At 43.0% G+C, this 26,387-nt stretch overlaps 1 protein-coding gene across 1 annotated transcript in view; it reads right to left on the reverse strand.

Moving 5' to 3' along the window:
• Positions 1 to 16,476, reverse strand: part of HABP4 (hyaluronan binding protein 4) — a 40,291-nt gene extending 23,815 nt beyond the window's left edge. Inside the window, exons 1-5 of the mRNA XM_046664762.1 lie at positions 15,988 to 16,476; positions 11,555 to 11,717; positions 4,655 to 4,816; positions 4,371 to 4,439; positions 871 to 954 (exon numbers count right to left, since the gene is read on the reverse strand). Coding sequence (XP_046520718.1) covers positions 871 to 954; positions 4,371 to 4,439; positions 4,655 to 4,816; positions 11,555 to 11,717; positions 15,988 to 16,357 — 848 coding nt within the window. The 5' untranslated portion in view covers positions 16,358 to 16,476. The remainder of the gene's footprint in view (positions 1 to 870; positions 955 to 4,370; positions 4,440 to 4,654; positions 4,817 to 11,554; positions 11,718 to 15,987) is intronic.
• Between the last annotated feature and the right edge of the window lie 9,911 nt (positions 16,477 to 26,387).

Here is a 26,387-nt window from a genome sequence, read left to right on the forward strand (position 1 = left end):
CAGAGGAGATGGGGCCTCCGGTACACCACGAGAGGAGGCACTAGGAGGCGTGCAAGTGTAGGCAGCTTTGTTCCTTTGGGGATGTGAAGATAATGAAGCTCTCATCTGATGGCTCCTAACTTCTCTGTGACATAGGAGGAGAAAAGCTGTATCCAGAAAATGAAAGAGAAGGTGTGGCTGTGGGGAGGACTGGGAAGGGGGAAGGGGGAAGTGTGGGGCAGTGTCAGGGCTTTGAGGAGACAAGAAGGATTGAATGAGTCATTGTCAGGGTGGAGGGGAGAAAGAATGAATGCAAGGAATGGGATTGCTGGGCAGTGTTGAGAGTTCATTTCAGAACGCCGGTGATCGAGAATTTACGGGGATTCCCGCCGGCTCTGCTGCTGACTTGCAGTGCTCAGTGTGTGGTAAAGGCAGATAGCCAGCAGTCACCCAGGACGTGGGTTTTGACGGCAAAGTACAAAAGAAGATCCAAGGAGCAAGGGAGTTCAAACACTTGGCAAGGGTACTAGAGATGGACCAGACACCCCAGTTCCATGAGGAGAAGAGGGAGGAGGGACTGGGAGAGAGCAAAGGGACAAGAGATGGGGGTCCTGATGAGAGACAGGCTAGTCACAGTACACGCTGCTAAGAGAAAAGAGGTTGTGGGCACAAGGCAGAATTCTTGAATTTAATCCATTAATTATTATTAATAATTATTCATTGGATTATTTAAACTGATTATTAATTAGTACAATTATTTGCTAATACATTAAGAAGATCAACCCTTGGTGGTATGACAAAATGCTGAACTTTCTGCTCTGTGCAGAGCTCTTAGAAATCGTTAGGAAAAAGACCAACAAACCCAATGGGGAACATGAAGGGAACACGCACTTGGCTGGAGATTCTTCCTCCAGGGGGCCCAGGGACTCCTCCGCCACGGCGGCCTCTTCCATGGGCGCAGCTGGCTCCCCATCACTGAAAAGCAGTCACACAGATATGTTCACATCAGTGCCCTTATATATTCAAGACAGAAGAAAACAGCTTTCAGTGTCCTTTTTCTTAAGTAAATATCCTCCAAGGAATTACACATAAAGTAACCCACATCAAAATGAAAAAAAGAAAACACTTGTAATTGCTAATTCATACAAATTTTCCAAAAATGTGAAAAGTATTGTGAGAAACAGAAGTTTCTCAAATGAGAATTTTAGTCAATGAATGGCCTAAAACTAAAAATAGGCTCTAAGGGACCAGAACAATTATTCAAAACTCTTATTATCCTAAGAAATTCCAAATATTAACAGGAGCCATAAAAATTCCCAACCCACAACTGTTGAATGACTTACAATAGATAAGACTATGCTATCTCAAAGTTTTAGAAAATGGTAGACAGCGGAAACACTCCACAAAAATGAGTGTACTGGATTGCAAACAAGCTGGTGATCACTACACCAGAAGAAGGCTCTGACACATCAGTTTACACACCCCACATGTACATACGCCATCTACAGATTAGACAGCACAGCACAATGAAAAACCACTTGAATTTTAATATACGTGATCTTAATTCTTCCTTTTTATGTTAACATTAATCCTATCTGAACATTACTTAGAAAAGCAGGTCCTAGCAAAGAAATTTCATCTTCAAGAAAACGCTAAAATTAGTCAACTTAAGTATATCCATTAGAAATATTTTACTCTCTACATACAGAACCTAGGACTTTTTCATCCCCAGTTCAGGAAAAGCTTCATAAAATAAGGTATTTTTTTTAAAAGTACACATAAATTGAATTGTAATAACAGAATAGACCTTTTACATTAAAATTTTTTTTATTCTCAACTCAAAGCTATTGTATCAACTTAACAAAAAAAAACCCTGTTTTTCAACACAAAATTTGAATAATTAACTTTCACTTTTAAAAAAGGTCCTAAATCAAATGCACTCTGAGTGTGGAAGGACACAGCTGCCGCTCTGCGGGGCGCCCGCCCTTCACAAGGTGGCCTCTGACAGCAGCCTGAGCCCAGCAGGGGCACAGGGCTCCTGGCATCCTGAGCCCCAAAGGCTAGCAGCAGGGGCAGGGCTGACTGACTCCAACTTTCTCTTTATCCCCTGGCCACATAATAACGCCAGGGGATAAAAAGCACAGGTTTACTGACAGTTCTTAGCTCTCAACAATGAAAAATCACGAAAGGGCTCTGAAGGTAAGGGGAAGGAAGAAAAGCAGAATACAAAACAAACAGACCTTGTAAAAACCAGCATTTCTTGAACTTGAGCAATTGATTTTAAAGAAAAGAACCAGAGCTCTCCCTCTTGTATTAACCTAAATTATCTTATGAATAAACATAAAACTAATGTTGTGCTTATAGCTCTTACAGAACCAAATGACCAAAACGAGAAAACTATGAAGTTTCAAAATTAGCAACAATTTATTGGTGGATTTTGTTATTCTGTTCAAAGTAAATCATCAATGTTGGATTTCTTAGAAGAAAGATACAGCTCCAGGGCCCATGTCTGTACTTTGACTTCAGTTATACTAATACAGAAAATGCCTGTTTGTGCAAGTACATTCCACAAAATGATGTTAAACACCTCTAGGCTTTGTTATCTAGTTCAAATTCAATCAGACTTCACACTTAACCAAATCTAAGACAGTGACCAGATTTTAATCAAATGTTGCTTGATTACTACATAATCTGTCTTGCTCTTCACCATAAAAGTTGGAAGGCAGTACTGTTGAAAACTGCATTCGTGGGTGTCTATTCCAACTGGTAACAAGGAAATAATATCTGATATTATACTTTTTTAATTACTGCAGCCAGACAAAATTCTATTTTTCAGCACAGGCACTCAGGATCAAACTGCTGAAGGAAACCAGTAACACTGGAAATGGCCCAGTCACACCATTTTGAAAGCATCTTGTCCACAGATCTATTTACCACCAAGTCTTCAAATAAGAATACTAACCACAGCAAACTCTCACACCCACAATGCACTGGGCACCACCTGGCCTTGCCAGCCATGAACACATCACTTACTGCGTTAGGCGCACCTCTACTCTTTTCTCATTAATCAAAAGTAGCACATAACTTCACTGTCCTATACTGTTTTCATGATCAAAATCAAAATTAAAATCTCAATTTATTAAATAAATTATTCAAGCCTTACTCTACGAAAATCTTTCAATTACATATTATTACCACCTAAGAGCTTTGACTTTATAACTCACAAAGCAACCCAAAAGGACATGGGGCATGTGTCATTTTAACATCAGGGCATGCCAGTCCACCAGGACCACACATGGTCACCTCCTCATATTATAAAGCCAATGCTTTATGTACCCCTTAGGGTGCACATAATTACTTGGAGCCAAAATGATTTTAAGTCCAAATGCAAACTAAAATGGAGTGTAGTATTAGATAAGGTGGTAAATCAGATGATTCAGAAGGTATTACTTTTATATACATATTATCAAAGTAAAATAAAACAAAATTTAAAGATTTGCAATCAAAATCCTATGGAACCCCAGACTCAGGCATTCAACATTTCTCCTCCTTTCAAGGACAATACAGATGTGCAGTGGTAGTAAATCTAATATGACATTTGGTACTGTTTTGTACATCTGTCTTTAAGGACAACAATTTAAGGAAAATATTTTATGTAAAAAGCTTATAGTCTCCAAAGGAAGAAAAATGGAAGTCTGGATGCCCTCAAGCCTTCAAACTGTGGGAAGCCTGCCTTGCAACGCACCCCCGCCTCTCCCTGACCTGCCGAGTGCATCTGCCCATTCCTCTGGAGACACCAGGAAGGCACCACGTCTGCGGCCAGGAAACGGCAAACCAAGTTGCTCCTCTAATTAGCAAAACCAGCACCGAGCTGAGACACCATGAAGCCACAGAGAAACGTCAAATTTGAGCCTTAGGGGGAACCTGTCATTGAGCTTCGATCTGCAAATGATTACACAAAATCAGGACGCAACGCATACAAGAACTTTGGAAGGTCACAGACAAATACAGCACAGACTATCCAGGAATTTAAAAAGCATTCTGAGGCATATGCAAATGTACGGTGCCACATGCATGGGGCATCAGCAAATACACAGATTTGTTTGACTAAAATAAGATAAAATAAAAGAATTTTAAAAGGAGTTTTCAAATCAAATTGCAACATAACAAGCCCATTTCAAAAGTTATCTCACTAAGTTTTTGAAGTTGAGCATTGATTTTAAACTCGATTAAACTAAACAAAAGCCTAAAATCAATCTCTACATAAGGGTACACAAGTATGAAGATACCGAAGCACAGCACATAAAACGTAATGTTTAAGAAAGGCGAACAAAGATCCAGAGACTTCCACTGAACTGTAGGCTCACAGGAGGCAGATATTTGCACCATACCTGGTATCTCTACCTGAGCCCCAGGTGCGAACTCCACATCCACCCACGTTGTCTTCAGTTCTCATTGCTCTAGAGAAAGAAAGAATGTCCCTTTAAACTGGAAGCTGGTCTCCAGTCAATCTCCAAATCAGAAAAGTTGATCATAAAAGCTTTCCCAGGATCAGCTCCCTCAGGATCAACACTATACTAACATAAAGTCAACTAAATATCAACACTTAACAAACAGATTCATACCACGTATTACCAAGATCTTACAGCAAAATAACATTTACAAAGAAACTTACGTTTTATCATTCCCACCATATCTTTCAAATTCTCGTCTCCCTCTCTGGTCAAAACCGTCAAAAGCTCTGCTCCCAGGCCCACCTCTGCCTCTGCTTCGCATGCCCCCTCGTGGGCCTCCACGTCCTCTCAGCAGTCTGTCTCGATCAAACCTGTCAATTGGTCTGGAAAGAGACGCACAGAGTAAGAAGGGGTGAATTGGATTAAAGAGCTAAGACTTTTTTGAGAAAAAAATTCTAGAAGGACATTATGGCTACAGTGTATTAGAAAGAATGGTGGCTTGAATAATAAACAGTTAACTTTTACTGAACACATACCATCCCTGACATTGTTCTGAGCAGTTCACATACAGTAATTTAATTTTCACAAACAAATCTATAACATACAACTCTGCCTGCAGATGAGGAAACTGAGGCACAGAGAAGGTAGGTAACCTGCCCAAGATCTTAGAGCTGCTAAGCGGAGAAGTCAGCTATGAGTCCTGGGCAGGTCTTATACTAATCTGTAGCGGGGCACCCTTTTCTCTCTCTGGATCTGGTTTGCTCATTTATAAAATGAGGAGGTTAGATAAAGAAACTCTAAGGTTCATTCTAGTTCTAATATTAAATATTTAAGTTAAATTTGGAATGTTTTGTATAATGAGAAAAAGAGTCAAACTTCACATCATGCGCCGCCCCACCCCCCCACAACCAGTCAGTGACATTTGAGGTTGACAACACTAACTCACAACAACCTGGCTTCTGCCCCCATTGCTCCGCATACACTTCCCAGGACAGCTGAAGATGACCTTTTTGCCGTTAAATCCAATAGCGACTTGTCTTTATGTCATTTGACCCCTATTCAACATTTGACACTACTGACTACTAATTTTCCTCTGACTTTTTCCGGCTTCTCCTTCTCTGCCTGTCCTTAAAAAATTATTTTTGGAGCAGGAACACCCAACACGGTACCAAATCCACAAGGTACTCTCCTTGCTCTTCAGCCATCCAATTCCACTTCTCAGAGGCAGGTGCTTCCAGAGTCACCCGAAAGGAAAAAGTCCGGCACCTTGCCTTTTTCATCAACATGTCTTGGCACACAGCCACCTCCCTTGTTCTCCAGGACACCTGTCTGTCCTTAAGTGCATCAGCATTCCTGTCTTTCCAGCCCCTGCACACACTGTCCTCGTATCTATGCTAACGCTACATGACCCTCATTCATGTGACCCTGTTTCTCTCATTTGGGGGTCTGATTCCAGGCCACAAAGCCAGTTACTTCCTGGACATGATCCTCTGTATATCCCCCAGGTTGCAGATATGCGACCAACACTGACCCCTTGCTCCTCCTGTGGTTCTTAACTCACTAGAGTACCCAAGCCAAGAACCAGGGCCCTTCACCACTCTTCCCTTCTTCCCCTGCTGCATTGGCTGGACCCACGGCCTGACTGCCTGCCTACTTCTCCTCATACCTGTTCTCTGCTGAATCTCATTGCCATCACTTTTTTGTCCCCCCTGAGGAAGACTGGCCCTGAGCTAACATCCATCGCCAATTTTCCTCTTTTTGCTTGAGGAAGATTGCTGCTGAGCTAACATCCGTGCCAATCTTTCTCTATTTTGCATGTGGGACACCACCACAGCATGGCTTGACAAGCAGTGCACAGGTCCACACCCAGAATCTGAACCAGCGAACCCCAGGCTGCCAAAGCGGAGTGTGTGAATTTAACCGCTATGCTGCTGGGCCGGCCCCTCGCTATCACTTTTTATGAGGACTTGCCTCTCCTCCACTAGACTCAAAGCTCCTGCAGGAAGGACCACATCTTTTTCATAGTTATAGCCTTAGTTTAATAAGATAAATGATATTTTTAAATGTCAAGGCTTTTAAAAACATTTAAAATGACTATTGAAATCTAGCAGCTCAAACACCAGAACTAGAGGTATGTTCCAGTCTACTTTTATGGCTGAAAATGTTACATTAAAAAGCTACTATATGGGGGCTGGCCCCGTGGCCGAGTGGTTAAGTTTGCGCGCTCCGCTGCAGGCGGCCCAGTGTTTCGTTGGTTCGAATCCTGGGCACAGACATGGCACTGCTCATCAGACCACGCTGAGGCAGCGTCCCGCATGCCACAACTAGAAGAACCCACAACGAAGAATACACAACTATGTACCGGGGGGCTTTGGGGAGAAAAAGGAAAAAAAATAAAATCTTAAAAAAAAAAAAAAAAAAGCTACTATATGATCACATCAATGGAACAGAACTGAAAGCCCGGAAATAAAACCGCACATCTACAGACAGCTAATCTTCGACAAAGCTGCCAAGAACATACAATGGAGAAAAGACAGTCTCTTCAATAAATGGTGTTGGGAAATCTGGACAACCACTTGCAAAAGAATGAAAGTAGACCATTATCTCACGCCATGCACAAAAATGAACTCAAAATGGATCAAAGACTTGAAGATAAGTCCTGAACTATAAAACTCCTGGTTGATATAGGTAGTACACTCTTTGACAGCAAACTAAAAAGGACATTTATGAATACCATGTCTTCTCAGACAAAGGGAAACAAAAGAAAAAATAAACAAGTGGGACTTCATCAGACTAAAGAGCTTCTGCAAGGCAAAAGAAACTAGGATCAAAATAAAGAGACAACCCACCAAGTGGGAGAAAATATTTGCAAATCATATATCTGACAAGGGGTTAATCTCCATAATAGATAAGGAACTCACACAACTGAACAATAAAAAAGCAAACAACCTGATCAAAAAACGGGCAGAGGATATGAAGAGACATTTTTCTAAAGAAGATATACAGATGGCCGATAAACACATCAAAAGATGTTCAACATCAGTAGTAATCAGGGAAATGCAAATCAAAACTACACTAAGATATCACCTTATGCCTGTTACAATGTCCATAATCACTAAGACTAAAAATAACAAGTGCTGGAGAGGGTGTGGAGAAAAGGGAACCCTCATACACTGCTAGTGGGATTGCAAACTGGTGCAGCCACGATGGAAAACGGTATGGAGGTTCCTCAAAAAACTAAAAATAGAAATACTATATGACCCAGCTATCACACTACTGGGTATCTACCCAAACAACTTGAAATCAACAATCCAAAGTCACATATGCACTCCTATGTTCATTGCAGCACTATTCACAATAGCCAAGACATGGAAGCAACCCAAGTGCCCACTGACTGATGTGTGTATATATATATATATATATATATACTGTACATACACACACACACACACACACACACACACACACAATGGAATACTACTTAGCCATAAAAAAGACAAATTCATCCCATTTGCAATAACATGGAAGGACCTGGAGGGAATTATGCTAAGTGAAATAAGCCAGACTGTGAAAGACAAACACCACATGATTTCACTCATATGTGGAATATAAACAAACACATGGACAAAGAAAACAGTTCAGTGGTTACCAGGGGAAGGGGGGTGGGGGTGGGCACAGGGGGTGAAGGGGAGCACTTATGCAGTGACAAACAAATAATGTACAACTGAAATCTCACATCAATGTAAACTATTATGAACTCAATAAAAAATTTTAAAAATTTAAAAAAAGCTATTATATGATCATGGGTAAAAAGATACAAAACTCACAATTTTCCTTACTCAAAAATATAAAAAAATACAGAAGCACCAATCATTAACCTCATGACAGTCTCTGACAAGAAACGCTGTCCTAAATAAATTCCCCAAGTCAGCTTTTCAGTCTCCCAAATGCCCTGGCCAAAACCAAATTCTTAAATAGAGATTGTTGTAAAATCTATCCTACATTACAACAAACATCTAGCAAAACTCTAAAACAACAACAAAAGAAAAGTAAGTTCTTAACCAGGAAGTTGGACAGGGCCATAGAAGAAAAAAAGTCTCCCCAAACATTAAGAGGAAATGAAGCGCAAAACACACAAGGAAAATAATGCCAACAGTGAAAATCGGGTCAGAATTTACATGAAATCTAGATCAGATACCAAAAAATAACAAATTCATTTAAAATATAATAGTGATTGAAAGTGACCCTAAAAAGAGCACTGTGTGTTCTAGTGTATTTTAATCCCTTAAACCATTTTTTCTTTCCTCTACAGGTTTACCCCCACCCCACCCCCCAATTAAATATATTCTCAATTGCTTCTTTATAATCCCCCTCTTATAAAATATATCCTCTTTATTATAGGTTGGTGAGCATTGAGGAATCCTGGCTCCACTTAGGACACTTTATTTGTGATGTACTCACAAGCAAAAGGAAGGAAAAGAATATCTGAGCCAAGTGAGCTGCTTTACACATCTGTAACGCACTCTTAGAACCAGCCTAGGACCTGCTTTACACATATGTAACCCACTCTTAGAACCAGCCTAGGACCTGCTTTACACATCTGTAACCCACTCTTAGAACCAGCCTAGGACCTGCTTTACACACTTGTAACCCACTCTCTTACAACAAGCCTAGGACCTGCTTTACACACCTGTAATCCACTCTCTTACTAGGACCTGTTTTACAGGTAAAAGGAAGGAAGCTTGTGCAGGGGGAACTGGGAGTTAGTGTTTAGCAGGCACCGAGTTTCAGCCAAGGAATATGAGAAAGTTCTGGAGATGGATGACGGCGATGGCTGCACAACAATCTGAATGCACTAAGACCACAGGACTATACACTTACAAGTGGTTAAATGGTAAATTTTATGTTATGTATATTTTATCACAACTTTAAAAAATGCTCACTTATGAAGAGGGAAAGAAATTTTAAACACCTGAGTGATTCTTTCTGAACTGGAACTGACTTTAAACGACCAGCAGTAAACTGCAGAAAGAACCAAAACGTATGCAGAGGCAGACTAATTTCCTAATAGCCTATGTTCTAAGAGTTCACTTAAGTCCATCATTTGGAGCCTAAAGAAAAATTCCTACTGCATTAAAAACAGTAGTGCACGCCCAGACTACATGCACGGCTGATCTCTGCACGTGAGCCACACTGACAGTTACTCCCAGCACCATTTCTGACTTTGCGTCAACATGAAAACAGTGTTCTGCCGTAGTGGAAGAAAAATCCAAGGCAGCTGGCTGTGACCAGAGCACTACACATCGCTAAAGCTCTGGGTCTGTTTCCTCATCCATAAATCGAGGACTGAATTAATCTGTTAAGATTATCAAACAACAAAGAAAAAGTGTGTGTGTGTGTGTGTGTAGGGGGAGAGAAGAGAGAGAGGAGGAGGGAGGGAGAGGTTGATAAAGCAAATGCGGTAAAATGTTAACATTTGGGGAATCTGCATGAGGGTATACGGGAATTCTTTGTATAATTCTAGCAAGTTTCTGTAAATCTGAAATTATTTTTAAAGAAAAAAGAAAACAATCCCTCCATAATCCCATATCCTACCCTTCCCCTACCCTTATATATGAGTGTGATTTCACTTAATAGTCATCTTTTCATGTTAACATATAAAGACCTATCTTATCCTTTTAAAAGACTCATAGTTTTGCTACTAAAAAAAGATGGCAACACAGGTTTGTGATTTTGAGCTACAATTTCCTTATTTCCACAGAATAAATCCCTGAAGTGAAAAAAAAGATACACAAATGCCTCCAAAAATCAGCAGCTCCGATCCAGAAGGCTTCCTCTAAGCAAGCAGATTGTGGCCATTACACAGCAAATTTAAAGTCATCACAAAAAAAGCAGAATTATGCCTTTCTCTAACCCTCTCCCCCTCCTACATGGCGGCAGATAGACCATCTCAATGTTCTCAATGCGTAACTTCTAGCGAACAGATCTGCAGAAGTCACGACCTGCTCAGCCCTCTCCGACCGAACTACTCTCTGCTGGAACTTTCTGTTTGTTCGTTTGTTTCAATGAACTCCAGAGTGCAGTTTGACAAAGTCATGTTCTTTGGTTAAACTTGTAGCCAGGATCCTAAGTAGAATTAGTAGTCAAGAAGTCGAAAGACTTTGGGAATAATGGCTCCCTTGACATTAAACTATACACTAGTCTTCCTTAGCTTTTTAACTTTATTTTCCCTAAAACGTGTTTCACAGGGAGCTTCTATTTAATCTAAACTCATGCTGTGTATGTGTAAAAATTAAACAAAAACTTTAGGCAGCAAGCATCCATCTTGTTAGGGCCAAGCAAAGACACAAAGAACTGCTCCCTGTGTACAGGTGAGAATGGATAGCCTGCATGCTGCTACATCACTCAGGAGTGGTCAGACTGCCTCAGCCCAAAAACACCTTCCAGGTCAAAGCACCTTCTAGAGAAGGTATGGGAGGCAGAAATTGGTGTTATACATTATATCAGTTTTTCTTCCTTTTCTTTTTCTTTCAATGAGGAAGACTGGCCCTGAGCTAACATCTGTTGCCAATCTTCTTCTTTTTGCTTGAGGAAGGTTGTTGCTGAGCTAACGTCTGTGCCAATCTCTCTATTTTGTATGTGGGACACTGCCACAGCATGGCTTGATGAGTGGAGTGTAGGTCCATACCCAGGATCCAAACCTGTGAACCCCAGGCTGCTGAAGCAGAGCACATGAACCTGACCACGCAGTTAGGAATTTGCTTAAATTCATTAGTAGTCTAAATTAGTTACACTAAATCAAAAAGATAATTATATCCCTAGCCTAAACTTCAAAAGAAATTTAACCAGTTTCACGTACTCCTGTATAGTTTTTTACAAGTGCTTTTCACAGTTGCCAATAAATAATTCATTTTTCATCGTACAATCGTTTCCTGAACCAAGACTTAAGGTCATCTGAGATAAACAGAAGATCCTTCATGTGTCACCTGAAGTAATAAGATTTGCTACTTAAATCGGCAAAATATTGCCAGGAACAGAACCACAAAGTTTGCAGAGTCTGGCAGTCCTCTGACAGCCCCTCAGGGCCCCGGGTCCTCCCGGCCGAGGTCTGCAGTACGTACTTTTCATCCATAAACTTCTCTGGTGTAAAGTCCGCCTGCCTCTCGGTCTCAGAGGGTCGACACTCCCTGTAGGATCTCCGCTCCACTCTGTCAAGCGTGACGTCTGACCCTCGGCTGTCGCTCCATCCTTGCTGCTCCCCTCTTCTCGGAGTTCGCTTCTGGCCTGCCAGTGAAAGACGAAAGGGCAGAGCTGAAATGCAGGGTCTGTGACAGCACACTACGTATAGGAACTCCTAAATTTCACTCTTCTAGAAATCAATGTCATAGGAAAATCTGGCTTTGGACAAGTTCAGAGAGGAAAAACTGCTGTTGATACCACTACTGCCCAGAGTCCACTGCTTTTGAATAAAACTTCTAAGTTCCTATTGAATCACATGCTTTCCCGTATGTCTTAGAAAGTATGAGATAAACTATACCAACTAACCTAGAATCACAGGCATCCCACAATGACTCTGTGACAGCTTAGAATATATATATTTGCTCAATCAACTATATTTCACAACAGCAGCTTTATCAAAACATGGTAGCTAAGCTCCATCCAGAAAATTAAAGGATAATACCCCGTACTTCACATTGTACTTTTAGAACCCCAACTATGGCTTATCCTCAGCTACTAAGGTTTTTGTTTTTACACAGTTTGTACCGCTCTTTCTCATTTGAAAACAGACTTCCCTACTATTTGATGGGATTTATACATTTATGATCATACTTCTCAAATATGAGGCCAAACTGGTATTTTCCCATTCAAGCAAGAGCAGGTCAGCACTTGAAGGGGCATCTCTCGTCCATGGAGGCCAGCACTCAGCGGGGGCTGGGGCTACGGCCACTCCAGTCTTTCCATCTCTCACTTTACTCCTCTCTAGTTTTGATGCTTTACCAAGTTAAAGCAGAGTCTGTGTTCAAAGGCATCTTTATACATGGTAAATATGTTGTGAAGAACTCTGTCACTTCTAAAAGCATCTTTGTATACATTTAAAGGGTCTCCATCTCAAACATTATTGACAATTTTTATTATAGTGGCCTCAAATTTTCTTGGTATAAATTACCCTTAATATGGGTTGTATGGCTATAAAAATATTAAATGTATTCAAATTAATGGGTGTTTTTTTTAACTGTTGGATTTCCCTACTTAGATACACATGACTCCTAAGGAATACTTGTTTACGTATTTTTCTATTTTCCCACTTAATATTTCCTATCTGAACTTTATAAACTGGGCACATGTAAATATTAACATAGTTCCAACACCCTACTGATCTCCCTTTAAAGCAAAAATTATGTCTGTGAACCACTAACATAAAATTGTGCAACGTATTACTTGCTAGTTAACAAAGCATTTTTTTCAAATGTGAAAAGTTGCACCACAGATCTAAGTCAATCCTAAATTAATGTCACATTAAACCTAGAAATGTTTAAATCCGATTTGCATCCTGTACTGAAGTCACAATCTGAGCTTGTGACATATTTAAGATATTTAGGATACTGGAAAGATGTTATCATGAATAGAGCATTATACTTTTATTGCAGAAACAAAACAGAGACTGACATTCGTGCCCAGTTGCCCAGGAGTACACGATGCCAGACCCCAGGCACATGCATTACTGATACAGATCAAATGTAGATGAGGCATTTAAAATGTAAGGTAGAAAATCTTATTATGAAATTATCTAACAAATTGAAAACTACAACAGACCATGACAAACAGCCATCAGCAAATACGTCAACAGTTAAATACTCTTCCCTCAACGTAAGAAGTTATTTTAATACAGCTTCAAATTTCCTATTTATAACCTCTAATTTAAAAAAAAATTCTTAATATCTCCACTCAACTACAGAATAAGAGCTTATCCCACTGTCTTTCTGCTTCCTCAAGGTTATTTTTTAAATTGTATCAATTGAGTTTGTAATTCACCATTCAAAACTTAAAATGACATTTACCGCATACTTTATATTAAAGCTTCTTCCAAAGTTTCTGTGTATAATTTGAAAACCATTAAATATGATTGGCTACTTATTAGAATAATTATCAATACCCTGCAAACATTTCATTCTCCTTCTAAAACCCAAAAAACAAACATTAACAGGGGTCCAGGTTTTTTCCCACAATTCAGTACTAAGAGATTAAGATTGCAACTGAACCCAGTGTTTCCGTGCTGGATCAGCAGCTCCAAGAGGACAGTACAAACAGTGAATTTCACCCGCCCTCTCCAATAAAGGCTGGCACAGCAGTCTCATCACTGATCCAAACTGAGGCCGTGGGAGGAGGCAGAATACAATAAAACACACTGTGAGATTGCCTACAAGATAGAGCTGAGCTTTGACTTTCGGACAACAGTCCTGAAGGGCCAGGGAAAGCAAGGCTGAAGAGTCTCTGGGACTTCAGAATGAATTCACTGAACAAAGGTCACCCAACGGTCTACCTATCCAGTTAAATAGTGAAGGTCATTCGAAATCTCCATGTCTGTGGGAAAAGTTTATGATTTCCACATCCTTGGGGGATTAATCAATGTTTCCATTATATGTCAAACATGTTTTGCCTTTGATTCGTATCTGCACTAAGCATTCCCCTATAATATTCTAACTAAATTAAAAATGTTGAGTGTTAGAAAATTACAGTCCATACAATCAAGGCTACAAAACCTTGAGAGAGTAGCTCTCTAACAACCATTACAGGTAAATTTAGTACAAAAACTACATAAATGAAAATTATGAGCTGTTTGCTTCTGAAATAACACATACTGAAGAAAGAACCAGAATGACAAGACTTTTTTAACTACAAAACTAACTAAAGATCTTTAATATAGATTTCAAAAGACAGATCACGTGGGTCACAATTGACAGATAAAAGTTTTAAACTAGACTGCAAGGCTAAGTGAAAGAAGCAGATTGCAACCCAGTTTATATCATTTTAGAAAAGAAGAAATAGCTTTGTCCATTTATGTATATAAATGTAAAGCGTTAACAGCAGGAAAAATAAAGGATTTTCACTTTCATATGTTTCTGAATTGCTTAAAATCTTTATAACAAAAATGCATATTTTTAACTTTAAAAAGATTAAAAAGTGATATATTAGTACTAAATGCAGTTTCACACTATTCTGAAGGATAAAACATATTATTTCCATTTGCTAAAAAAACACAGAGAAAGGGGAAAAGCTTTGCCTTCCTCAATTCTTTTATTATTTATCTAAACAGAATTAACAGAAAAACTAGAATACATACCTTACATTATATCTCAAGTCTCACTGTTTAAACAGGCTCATGAACTTACTGGCCTACCAAGGGGTCTTGAGACGTCCAATGGCACTGCAAATAACGTTCAACATCTTTATCACCGTGACTTGACTTTCCGATTCTCAGGTGCTATCGCCGCACTGAACTTTTCACAGGTAAAGGTAAATGTTCCCTAGTTGCGGGAATCAAAGCCCCAGTACTTAAATCGGGAGTGGTTCCCTCCTGGCTGCGATGAACAATTCTCATTAACAAGGAGCAAGCCAGTAAAGCCGAGTTGAATACACTGCCGAACGCTGACTGAAGCAGTCGAACTACACATCCTAACACTCTTAGTCAAACCTTAGCACCACTGCCTGATTTCAGGAAAACAGGAAACACAGGTGGAGTCCTGCCGACTGCCCCCGACGCGGTTCAGGCGAGACACGACCCCCCCGCCTCCTCCCTCCCCGGACGGACAGCAGTGCACCCAGCTCTGCGCTGCACGTCTGGCGAAGCGGGGAGTGGGAACTCAGAACATTCTCGTTGGGAAGGTCAAAAGGCTGGCCCTAAAGCCGCCTGAGCTACCGAAAAGCTACACATCCCACCAACGCCAGGCGCAGGGTGGACGGACGCCGGCCGGCTGCGGAGGCCGCAGGGCCCGAGCCACGGCGCGGCTCGGAGGCGCCAGCCCGCGGCCACCGCGCGGCCCCTCACGGCCCTGACGTCACCGCCGTCGCCCGCGGCCGCCAGGCCCCGCTCCGTCACAGAGGCCCGGCCGCGCCCCGCGGCCCCCGCCGCCCCCTGCCTGCCGCCACGCTCCTCCTTCCGACCCCCGACCCGAATCCCGCGGAGTCGGGCCGTAGGGGGAGGCAGCCCCTGCCGGCTCTAGACGTGAGCGCCCCGGGCCAGCGACCCCAGCTCGCCCGCTCACGGCACGCCGGCAACATCCCTCAACTTCGCCCAACTTGGAAAGGCTCGGTTCCGGGGCTCTGGGACCTCCCGCCGCACCAGGACCAGGGCGGCCTTAACGGGCGCGCCACCCCCATTCCCATCCTCCTTTCTCGGCCACAAGGACCCTCAACTCAACCAACTCCTCCCCGAGCCCCTGCCCTCTCCGGAGCAGGTTCCAGCGACCAGTCTCCCAGCGCGGTCGCGGCGGCTGTGAGGGTGACCTCTGTGACCCGTCTCGTCCTCTCCCGCCCACCGTGCCCGGGGGCGTACCGGGCGGCTGCGGGCCGGCCCCGGGGCTGTCGGGCTGCTGTGTGCCGGGGGCCGGGAGGCTCTTGCGCTCCTTCTGGGACTCCCTGCGGCCGCCGCCCGCGCCGGCTCTGTGACCCGAGGCCCCAGCCGGGCTCCTGCCGCCGCGGGTGCCGGCCCCGGCCGCCGCCGCCGCCGCCGCCGCCGCCTCATCGCGCCTCTTGCGCTGCAGCTGCTGCTGGCGCCGGCGCTCGGCCTCGCGCAGGATGTCGAACGGGTCCGACTCGTCGTCCAGCAGCTGGTGGAAGCGGTTGGCCACGACGCAGCCGAAACTCTCCTGCATCGCGGCGCCTGCGGCGGCCGCGGCCACGGGACTCCCTAGAGCGCCCTTCATGCCGCCGCGGCCACTGCGGGCCCGTCGGGGCAGCCCACGCGAGCAAGTCTCAGCGAAGCCGGCGGCGAGGACCCATCCCGCCAGCCGCGGCGCCCTCCTGCCCTGCCTGGTCCCGTCCCTCCCAGGGCCCGCCCCCGCGCTGCCGCCCCCGCCCGCCCAGCTGCCACCAGACAGCCAATCAGCGTGCGTGAACACGCCCCCTTGCCTGGCCGGCACGACTGGAAGCCCAATCAGCGGCCGGCTGCTGTCACGTCACGCGACCTCTATGCCCCTCCCCCGACTCAGCAGGGAGGGGCGAGGCCCAGGGGCGGAGCTACTGGGAGGAGCAAAGAGTCTTGTGGTCCAGGCAGCTGGGCGGTGCGTGGTCGTGGCCATTATCTGTGTTCGTTCTGGGACTGGGTCCGCATTCATGATCGGCCACTCTGCTTTTAAGTTTATATATACGTTTAGCCATTCAACAACTATATGTTGAACATTTATTATGTGCCAGGCGTTATGTTGTAGAAGATACTAGCTCCGTGTTTTTATGGATCCTACAGTCTATAGATAGAAAAGTGCCCTGAAGGAAAGGCACAGACCTCTGTACGAGCCTACAGCAAAGGGACCTGACCTAATTAGGAAGCCTGGAAAAGCTTTCCTTAAGAAGTGACACTTAATCTGATACCTGAAGGATGGCAAGGGCGGGAGCAACAGCAAGTGCAGAAGTCTTAGGTGGGATGGAGCACAACCCATTCGAGCTCAAAGAAAACCAGTGAACTGGATTACAAAGAGTTGGGAGAGGGCCGTATTCGGTCCTTATTCTAGGAGCAGTGGGAAACAACTTTTAAGCATGAGCATGTGTTTGAAAAGGCCACTGTAGCTGCTACGTGAAGGACTAGGTTGGAGAGAGGTCAAAAGGAGTCCAGGGAGACCAAGCCAAAGACTGCTGCTGCGTTCCAGGGAAGAGCTGATGGCAGTGGCTCGGACTGGGCCGGTGGTGGTGCAGGTGAAGAGAGTGGTAGAGTCAAGAGGTATTTTAGAGGTTATATCAACAGGACTTGGTGATACACTAGATATGGGTGATGAGGAAAAGGAAAATTATGATGACTCCTGTTTTTCTGGCTCAGGCAGCTGGAATGGTAGTGCTACTCACAAAGAAATAGAGCACTGAAAGAGAGCACTTTGATGGGAATCATGAGTTCAGTCTTGGACACGTTGAGGTTTGGGTTTTGTTTCATTTTTTTCTTTTGAGATATTCACTTGAGGCCTGGAGTTCAGAGAACACTGAACTGGACTTCCTCCAGGATATCTTTCCTTAACATCCGTGCGGACACTCTTGACTGCCTATCCTACAGCCTTTTCTTTCCCTCCTACATTTTCCCAGAACCTGTATTTTGTTAGGGCATCAGGTGGCTGCATGCCCCAGGGGAACCTGGGCCCCCTTCCAGCCTCGAACTTGATTAATCTTAAATCATGCATTGTAATTCCATTCCATTGCCAATAATTGGTGTTAGAATAGGCTTGTGATGCAAATCTGGCAGAACAGACCTGAGGGGAAGTATTCTAGGGGATTTCTGGGAACATTTTTCTTGTACCTAAAAAGGGATTGGAAAGGGATCTGCCGTCTTTCCACTTTGTTCTTTGGTTCTTGTTATGTGAGGAGGCCCTGATGCCTGGAGCTGCTCTCCCTGATTGTGACTATGAGGACGGCAGAGCAGAAGGATGGAGAAGCCTACTTCCTTGATGTTGCTGAGCTGCTGACTTACCCCTCTCAGGAACCTCCCTACCTCAGACATTGTTATGTAAGACAAGGAATGCCACCATTGTTTAAGCTACTCTTAGTGGTACTTGCTTCTCACATCCAAAAGCATTCTGTTAGAGCGTCTTGCTCAGTGTGTCATTACCAGCTTTTAATTTTCTTTAATAGCCAATGGACAAGGAACCCTTAATCCTAACTACTGCCAGGTCTATGTTTTACTCACTGATTCAGTTTTCTGTCATTTCCAAGGAGGACCCATCCTCCTTGGAATGAGACCTGTCTTATTCATTGCAATTCATATTCCTAGTGCTTAGCATCCTAGGTAGCTGTGAGTTCTCAGTAAATATTTGTTGAATTACTGAAGATTTGAAGATATTTGGTCATCTCCTTCTTGGAGTCAGCAGAGGTTTATGATCAAATGCCTGTATTTCTTACCCAAAAGAATTGAGAGCAGGTGTTGAAACAAAAACTTGTACCTGAGTATTCATAGCAGCACTATTCGCAATAGCCAAAAGGTGGGAACAACCCAAATGTATATCAACTGCTGAATGGCTAACAAATTGGTATAATGGATTAATATTTGGTTACAAAAAGGAATGAAGTACTGATATGTGCTACAACATGGATGAACCTTGAACACATTATGCTGAGTGAAAGAAGCCAGACACAAAAGGCCATATACCGTATGATTCCATTCATATGAAATGTCCAGAAGAGGCAAATCCATCAAGACACAGAACAGAATAGTGGTTGCCAGGGCTTTAGGGAAAAGGGAATGATGATTGACTGCTTAATGGGTGTAAGGTTGCCTTTTGGGGTGATGAAAATTTTCTGGAACTAGGTATTGGTGATGGTTACACAAAATGTGAATATAGTAAATACCACTAAATTGCAGACTTTAAAATGATTAAAACAGTAAATGTGTATTTTACCATAATTTTTTTTAAAAGAGCATACTTTGGAGTTAAACCATGATTTGAATTGTGGCTCTGCCACTAATTAACTTTGTGACCTTGGACGTGTTCTTTATTTCTGTGCCTCTGTTTTTTCATCTGTAAAATGGAGAAAATAATGGTACATACTTAAGAGAGCTGTTCTGAGGACCGGGTCAGATAATGCATATGAACAGTTCAGCACCAAGCCTGGCACAGAGTAAATCCTCAGTAACAGTCATTATCAACATTATTATTATTATCAACACCATTATTCTGAATCAGGCTTAAGACTAGGTAGAGTCATAACAAGGCCTTATCATTATGAGGTGAAGGAAATTTCCAAAGATTCTTCACACACCAGAATCACCACGTGCACAAATATTTTACTTTGAGAAGCACTGCTTCGAGCCAAAGTTGTCTCTGGCATCTCTAAGCTGCGCATGACTAAGCCACAATACCAAGGACCGTTACCATGTGAGAGAAGAGCCTGTCTTCTTGCTGTTGGACATCTGGAGACAGACCACTGCCCAGTCCACTGCCCGATTTTCCTCCGATTTCCTTTCCAACATAGCAAACCACAGCAAGTTCTTCAGGCATGCCCTGTGAGCACTCCATCCTAATTTCCAAATCACAACTACCTAAAAGAGTTGTAAATCAACCAGCACTGGTTGCTTGGGGATTAAGAACACCTTTAGAATTGTTGAAATGGAGATAAATAGCCACTAACTGGTATTAGCTGGCTATGGGTTTATGGGGCTATTGATTACAGTAGAACTTACTGATGATAACTTATTAAGCAGCCTCATGTTTTTCCCTGACCGTTTTTCGGCTGGGAGATTGCATTCTTAAGTGCAATCCTAAAATACAACTCCACCACATTAGCATGAGTTATTTGCAACATTGCATTTCATGTGGTCAGTTTAATAAACTGATCTTCCTGATAATCCAAGATATAAAAACTATCTTTAGTAATTATAATACCAAACAGAAAAAAACCTCACACACGCACATTCGTATAGCTTAGAAAATAAAGCATACCAAAAAAAGCAGTGAGGTGTGGATGCCTTTCCATAGCAGTTATTTATTGGCACCAGTGGAAATGCAGTGAAGTTTAACTACATACAAAATATAAATTACCTTGAGTTACTAAATATATGAATTGTATTAAAATAATCAAATAAAATAAAATACACTAAAATCTTCCAGATTGACTTGAAACTCACAGAAAGTCCGGTCAAGAGTTTGAAAACATGTAGCTTTAACACTTTTAATTACATGCAGAGAGCAGCCCCTGGGTCAGGGCCAGGGCTGAGGGGCCAGTCAGGCTGTAAAGGGTGTGAATTTTTGTGAATCACCGAAGAGTTGAATTCCATATACTCCGTTTTGCCACTGGATTACTGCTACCTCTTTGCTTACCTTTTCTCCTCTAGAAAATTAGGATGACTATAATCGGTCCTTTATTCCTCATGTGGTTGTTGGGAAAATAAAACCAAAGATGTAAATTGGAAAAGGTAAAAAAAAAAAAAAAAGCATTATTTTACAATTGTTTCTAGTTGCATAATATAGGCAAGAACAAAAATACTTTTCCTAACTCTAAGAGGATCTCCTCTGTCTTTGATATCAGTTGAGCCAATTGTGATAAGATGAGTGAAATTTAGTTCCTGGTTTCGTTGTTACAGGGTTGATAAGTGAATTCAAATTCAGTTTCCCACAGCAAATGAATTGAGCAACTATATAGTTTCAAAGTTAGGGGTTGTAGAACCATAAACCATTAACAATCAGAATGCTACGGCAGAACTTCTGGCAAGCCAGAATCCATTCGTGATGACCAGATACAGAATATTTAAGTCCAGAAAGGACCTGCGCCCCTCCTACTAATACATGTATTCTTGGTGTCATCAAGGTTCTTTCCAGCTTTCTTTTTTATGGCAAGATGTCACTAGGTAGCACAGTACTCAGAGCTCTGAGGACACAGAGTACTGTGCCAATAGAAGAATTTTTATTCTCTCAAAGTTCCTACTATTAAAATTTTGGTCTTGGTTGTAACTTTAATCAAGGTTGAATTAAATAATTTGGAATTTAGAACTTTTAGTTCCATAGAACTTTTAGATCCATATTCTGGATCCTTCACTTGTGAGCAACAGAAAACCCACAAGTAAAACAAAGGACTTTGCTGGCTCAAGGAAAAAGTCAAGAGTGAATCAGGCTTAGCTGGATCAGGGATAAACCATCTCAGACCTGATCCCTCTCTCTTCCCCTCCCCCTCTCTCTGCTTTATTTTCTTCTGCACTGGCTTCGCTGTTACCAGTTTCTTTCCACAGATGGTCCCAGTAGGGCCATGTTTAAAGCCTTTCAGTTGTAAGCCCAGCAGGAAAAGAAATACACTGGCATGGGGAATCTCAGAATTGAATCATTGACCTGCCTTGGGTCATGTATATACCTTTGAACCAGCTCCTACAGCAAAGGGTATTTAAATTCTCTGATGAGCCAGGCCCGGACCACTAGGCCAAGCTGGAATCTAGGCCAAGCTGGAATCTGATTGGAATCAAACCCCGAACACTGGGACTGAGTGGAGGGAGTGGTTCCCCCTGGAAAATAACATTCCCAATGCCAGCAGATAAGAATAGATGGCTGGGCAGGTTAACAAACAGAATTCCCCACAGGTGATGCTTAGCACGTGTTATTGGTACGCATCTTGTAGCCCTGCATTCTTGCGCCCTGCGTTATAATTCCTTCTCCTTATGTCTCCTCCCTAAGGCCAGAGATCGTATCTAATTCATTTCTGTATTTCTTCCTTCCCTTTCTGGCCTTATCTTCAGTGCCTGGAAAGATGACTTCCATTCAGGAAATATTTGTCGTGTTAATGAATGAGTTTCTTGTTTGTATGCATGTGCTCCTGACAAATAATTTTGTGTGTGGTAAAAATAAAGTAAAAATTCAACAAATTAATTAATGTGTGAAAATTAATTAATTCATGTTACATGATCAAAGGGATATGATACTATTTCTTTTTTCTGAAAGATTCATTATTCTACATGTTCACTAATAATCATAGCTGAATTTTATTTCATTTTATTTATTTATTTTTTGAGGAAGATTAGCCCTGAGCTAACTGCTGCCAGTCTCCCTCTTTTTGCGTGAAGGAGATGGGAGGGAGGCTTTGAACTTGCTGTCAGTGCTTATTTCTGGGTGGTGGCATTTCGGATGAGTTTTACTTTCTTTGTACTTTTCATGGCTTTGATTTCTTTCGAGTATGATTTCACCCAAAGTAATAAAGTTAATTCCTCCCAACCCTCAAGAAACTCTAGTGACAAAGTCACCGTACTCTCCGGAGATCTTAGACCCAGCCAGGAGTTACTGGAAAAGGGGCAGCGGTGGCTTCTGAGAGGATAGACCCTCCCTCGGAAAGTGTTTCTTAGAGACATTGTGACAGCTGAGACCACTCAGCAGCAGTGAAGATCTTGCCAGCTTTTATCGAGAATCAGCTGTGTGTCAGTCTGGCAGGAGACAGAAGTGCAGGGTGTGGATTCTGTCACTTTTGTATTTGATTATTCATCCCTGTCGACGAAAATAATCCATAACCAATCTATAAATGAAAATTTAGGTGAGTTTATTCTGAGCTTAAATCTGAGGATTATAACCCGGGGCCTCTCTTCCCGAAGGAAGAAAGGACACCAAAGAAGTGGGGTGCACAGAGTGGTTATATACCCCCAGAGAGGATGTTTCACATAGGATTGAAATGTCGCTTTTACAATAGTCGCGAGACTGCTCTGTCGCTTTTACAATAGTCGCGAGACTGCACAGCAATTGATGAAACAGCAGGTAGGTCTTCTGTCTCAGTGAACACAGCGGGGTGGCAGGTTGTTGTCTCCAGCTGAGTGGTCACAGGTGAGCTGGGTGGTCAAAGGTGAGTGCAGCAATCAGTTCCTAGCCTAAGGAAAGATGCTTATCCCTAAGGAAATGCCAGTGTGGGGGGAAGTTGCACCTTTATCTCAAGGACCTTTGTTCTGGCCATAGGAAACGTCTAAGCAGATATACAATGCATGCTCAAAAGCCACAGTCAGGCCCATTTGGAAAAAACAAAGTCAGGCCGAATTAGGTTTATACCAAATGGCTTCCTCATATACTCCAATATATCCTATTGCTTGCCATTTTTATTTGTCATCCCAAAGGAGTTGGCTATCTTTTATTTCTGTTTTGTTATACATATTTTTCCAATGAGAGATTTACAGACATGAAAAATTAAAAAACTCAAACTTCACCAAAATACATGACAGAAAAATCCTCTTAATTTATCCCTCAACTCCTCTCCCTCCCTGCCAAAATCATTATTCACAGTTTGGCATTTTTAAATATATTTTTTAATTTTTTAATAGACAATTTTTTAAGGCAATTTAAGATTCACAGCAAAATTGAGCAGAATGTGCAGGGATTTCCCGTGTGCTTCCGCCCCCGCCCCGGGCACAGCCTCCCTCACTGTCAAGACCCCTGCCGGAGTGGCACGTTGGTTACGCTGCAGGTGTGCTCTGCAGATCAGCGAGCCTCCGTGGACACATCATTGTCCCCACAGTCCCTCGCTTACAATAGGCTTTACTCCTGATGCCACACATTTTACAGATTTTGACAAATATACAATGACTTGTCTAGACCCTTATGGTATGATATGGAGTAGTTCACTGCCCTGAAAACCTCTGTCCTTCCCCCGCTCATCCCTCCCTCCTCCAGGCCCTGGAAACCACTGATCTGTTTACTGTCTCCATAGTTTTGCATTTTCCAGAGTGTCCTGTAGTTGGAATCACACAGTACACAGCCTTTTCAGATTAGCATATTTTTTTAGATTGTGTTCCCTAGGTGCACAATATTATTTCCTCATTTACTTATGAATTAACTAAACAAGTAGGGATAATATCAAACATTGTTCAGCAACTTTCTACAGGTAACACTATGTCTTGAACACATTTTCTTATCAGTGTATATAAAAGATAATGACCATAATAACCATAGTAGCTAAATTTATTGACTATTTACCACGTGCCACGTATCATTCTGCTATAAATGCTTTCCACGTGTGCTATGGGCTGAACTGTGCACCCCCCCAATGCCTATGCTGAAGTCCTAACCCCCAGTGCCACAGACTGTGACTATATTTGCAGACAGGGTCTCTAAAAATGAGGTCATTAGGGTTAGCTCTAATCCAATGCAACTGGTGTCCTTACAAAAAAGAGGAGATTAGGATTCAGACATGCACAGAGAAAAGACCCTGTGCAGACAGAGAGAGAAGACAGCCAGCTACAAGCCAAGGAGAGCAGCCCCAGAAGAAACCAAATCTGCCCACACCTTGAGCTTGAACTCCCAGCCTCCAGAGCTGTGAGGAGATAAGTTGTGTGGCTTAAGCCGCCCAGGCTGTGGCACTTTGTACTGCAGCCCGAGCAAAGTAACACAACATGAAACTCACTTATTCTCATCACGACCCCAAGACGGAGGCACTATTATTCCTATTCTACGGGTGAAGAAACTAAAGCAGAGGGAAGCTGGTTAACTTGCCCAAGATCACCCATGGTAAAATATCAGGATAGAGTAAAACGTTGTGGTAACAAAGAATCCCCACATCTCAGCAGTTTAACCCAAAGATTGACTTCTCACTCACACTGCAAGTCCAACAAGGGTTGGGGCGGGGTACTTGTTCTTCATAGTTACTCAGGGGCCCAGGCTCGCGGATCCTCCGTCTCAACATGTGTCTTCACAGTCCCTAAGGAGAGGAAGGCTGTGTGGTGAGCCCCACGTTGACTTCCAAAGCTTCTGCCTGCTCTTCACTTTCACTTGCATCTTTTCAACTGAGGCAAGTCATAGCACATAGCTATCTTCAAAGAGAGCAAGGGAGCACAATCCCACCATGTACCCAGGAGGAGAGGAGAACCAGGTTATTTATAGATAGTGTCGTGGCCACTAAAAGGGGCGGGCAAACCCGGGCAAACTCTACAGCCTGTACTCCTAATGTGTATTCCAAAATACAGGGCGGGTGTGTGCTAAGGAACGCACTTTCCCCAAGGAGGGGTCTGGCCTCTGCCCTCGGCTGCCAGGAGGTGCTTCCTGGGAAGTGCTGACTGACGGGAGTGTCTTTGTTTGCCTGGGGCTTTGCCCATCAGACAGTCTAACAATGAGATGGATGATGAGGGGCTTTGGGACATGTCATATCAGTTCCCACCTCCAGAGGAGCTGGATACTAAAGGTCAGCCACACAAATAGTAAGTGATCAAGCCCCAGGAAAGCTCTGGACACCAAAGGCTCAGGTGAGCTTCCTGAGTTAGCAGCACTCCGTGTGTACCGCCACACATTGATGCCAGGAGGGACCACGTTCCTGAAGTTACAGAAGCTTCACGTTTGGACCCCTCTCAGATTCTGCTCTATGAGCCTCTTCCTTTGGCTGGTTCTAATTTGTATCCTTTCACCATAATAAAACTGTAATAATAAGCACAGCATTTTCCTTAGTTCTGTGAGTCATTCTAGTGAATTATCAAACCTGAGGGTGATTGTGAGCAGTCTAGCATTTTTGGCCAGCTAGTCTGAAGTGAGGGTGGTGTCTGAACCGAGGGCGGTCTTGTGGGGACTGTTTCCTCTGACTTTGACTTCAGCAAACTCCTTGCAGCTGGTGAGTCTTGGGCAGACTCGGCGGTCTGGAGGACTGTGCCCTTAATGTCGAGTTTGGCTAACTCATTTGCAGGTAGAACCTACGCTTTCTTGATCCAACTGCAGCTTTCTTCTCCAGCTTTTTCTGCCACCTCCTCCACCCTCTCATATGCTCCTTGAAGCAGTGTGTTCCCCAAACACTCCTGGCTTCTTCCTGCCTGAGCAGCCTCACGCGTGCTATTTCCTCGGCCTAACTTGCCCTGCCTGCCCTGCCCTACCTGAGACCATGCATTCAAGATTTAGCTTTGAAGACTCCTTTCCTTCAAAGTTCTTCTTTCCCCCACCACAAAGTGTTGGTCATTCCTTCTTCTGTGATTGCATCAGACCTTGTACCAGCATGCTTTATAGCATTTTTATTCAGTTTTCTAACAAAAGTAAACACACATAATGATGACGCAAGATGAGAAGGTGACACAGCTGGTCTCCAAGGATGGCTGTCAATGAACTTCACTTCCCAGTACTCATGTCCTTGTGCAGTCCTTTCCCTCACTGAATGTGGACTGGCTGTGACTCTGTTAACTAATAGAATGAAATGGAAATGATGCTGCGCCAATTCTGGGCTTAGCCTTTAGGAGGAGTGGTAGCTTCCATTGAATTCTTCTTGAAACTCTCCTTCTTGGAACTTAGCTGCCATGCTGTGAGGAAGTCCAAACATCCACGTAGAAAGCCC

Source organism: Equus quagga, chromosome 6 (genome assembly GCF_021613505.1).
Source record: "Equus quagga isolate Etosha38 chromosome 6, UCLA_HA_Equagga_1.0, whole genome shotgun sequence".
Taxonomy (NCBI): Eukaryota; Metazoa; Chordata; class Mammalia; order Perissodactyla; family Equidae; genus Equus; species Equus quagga.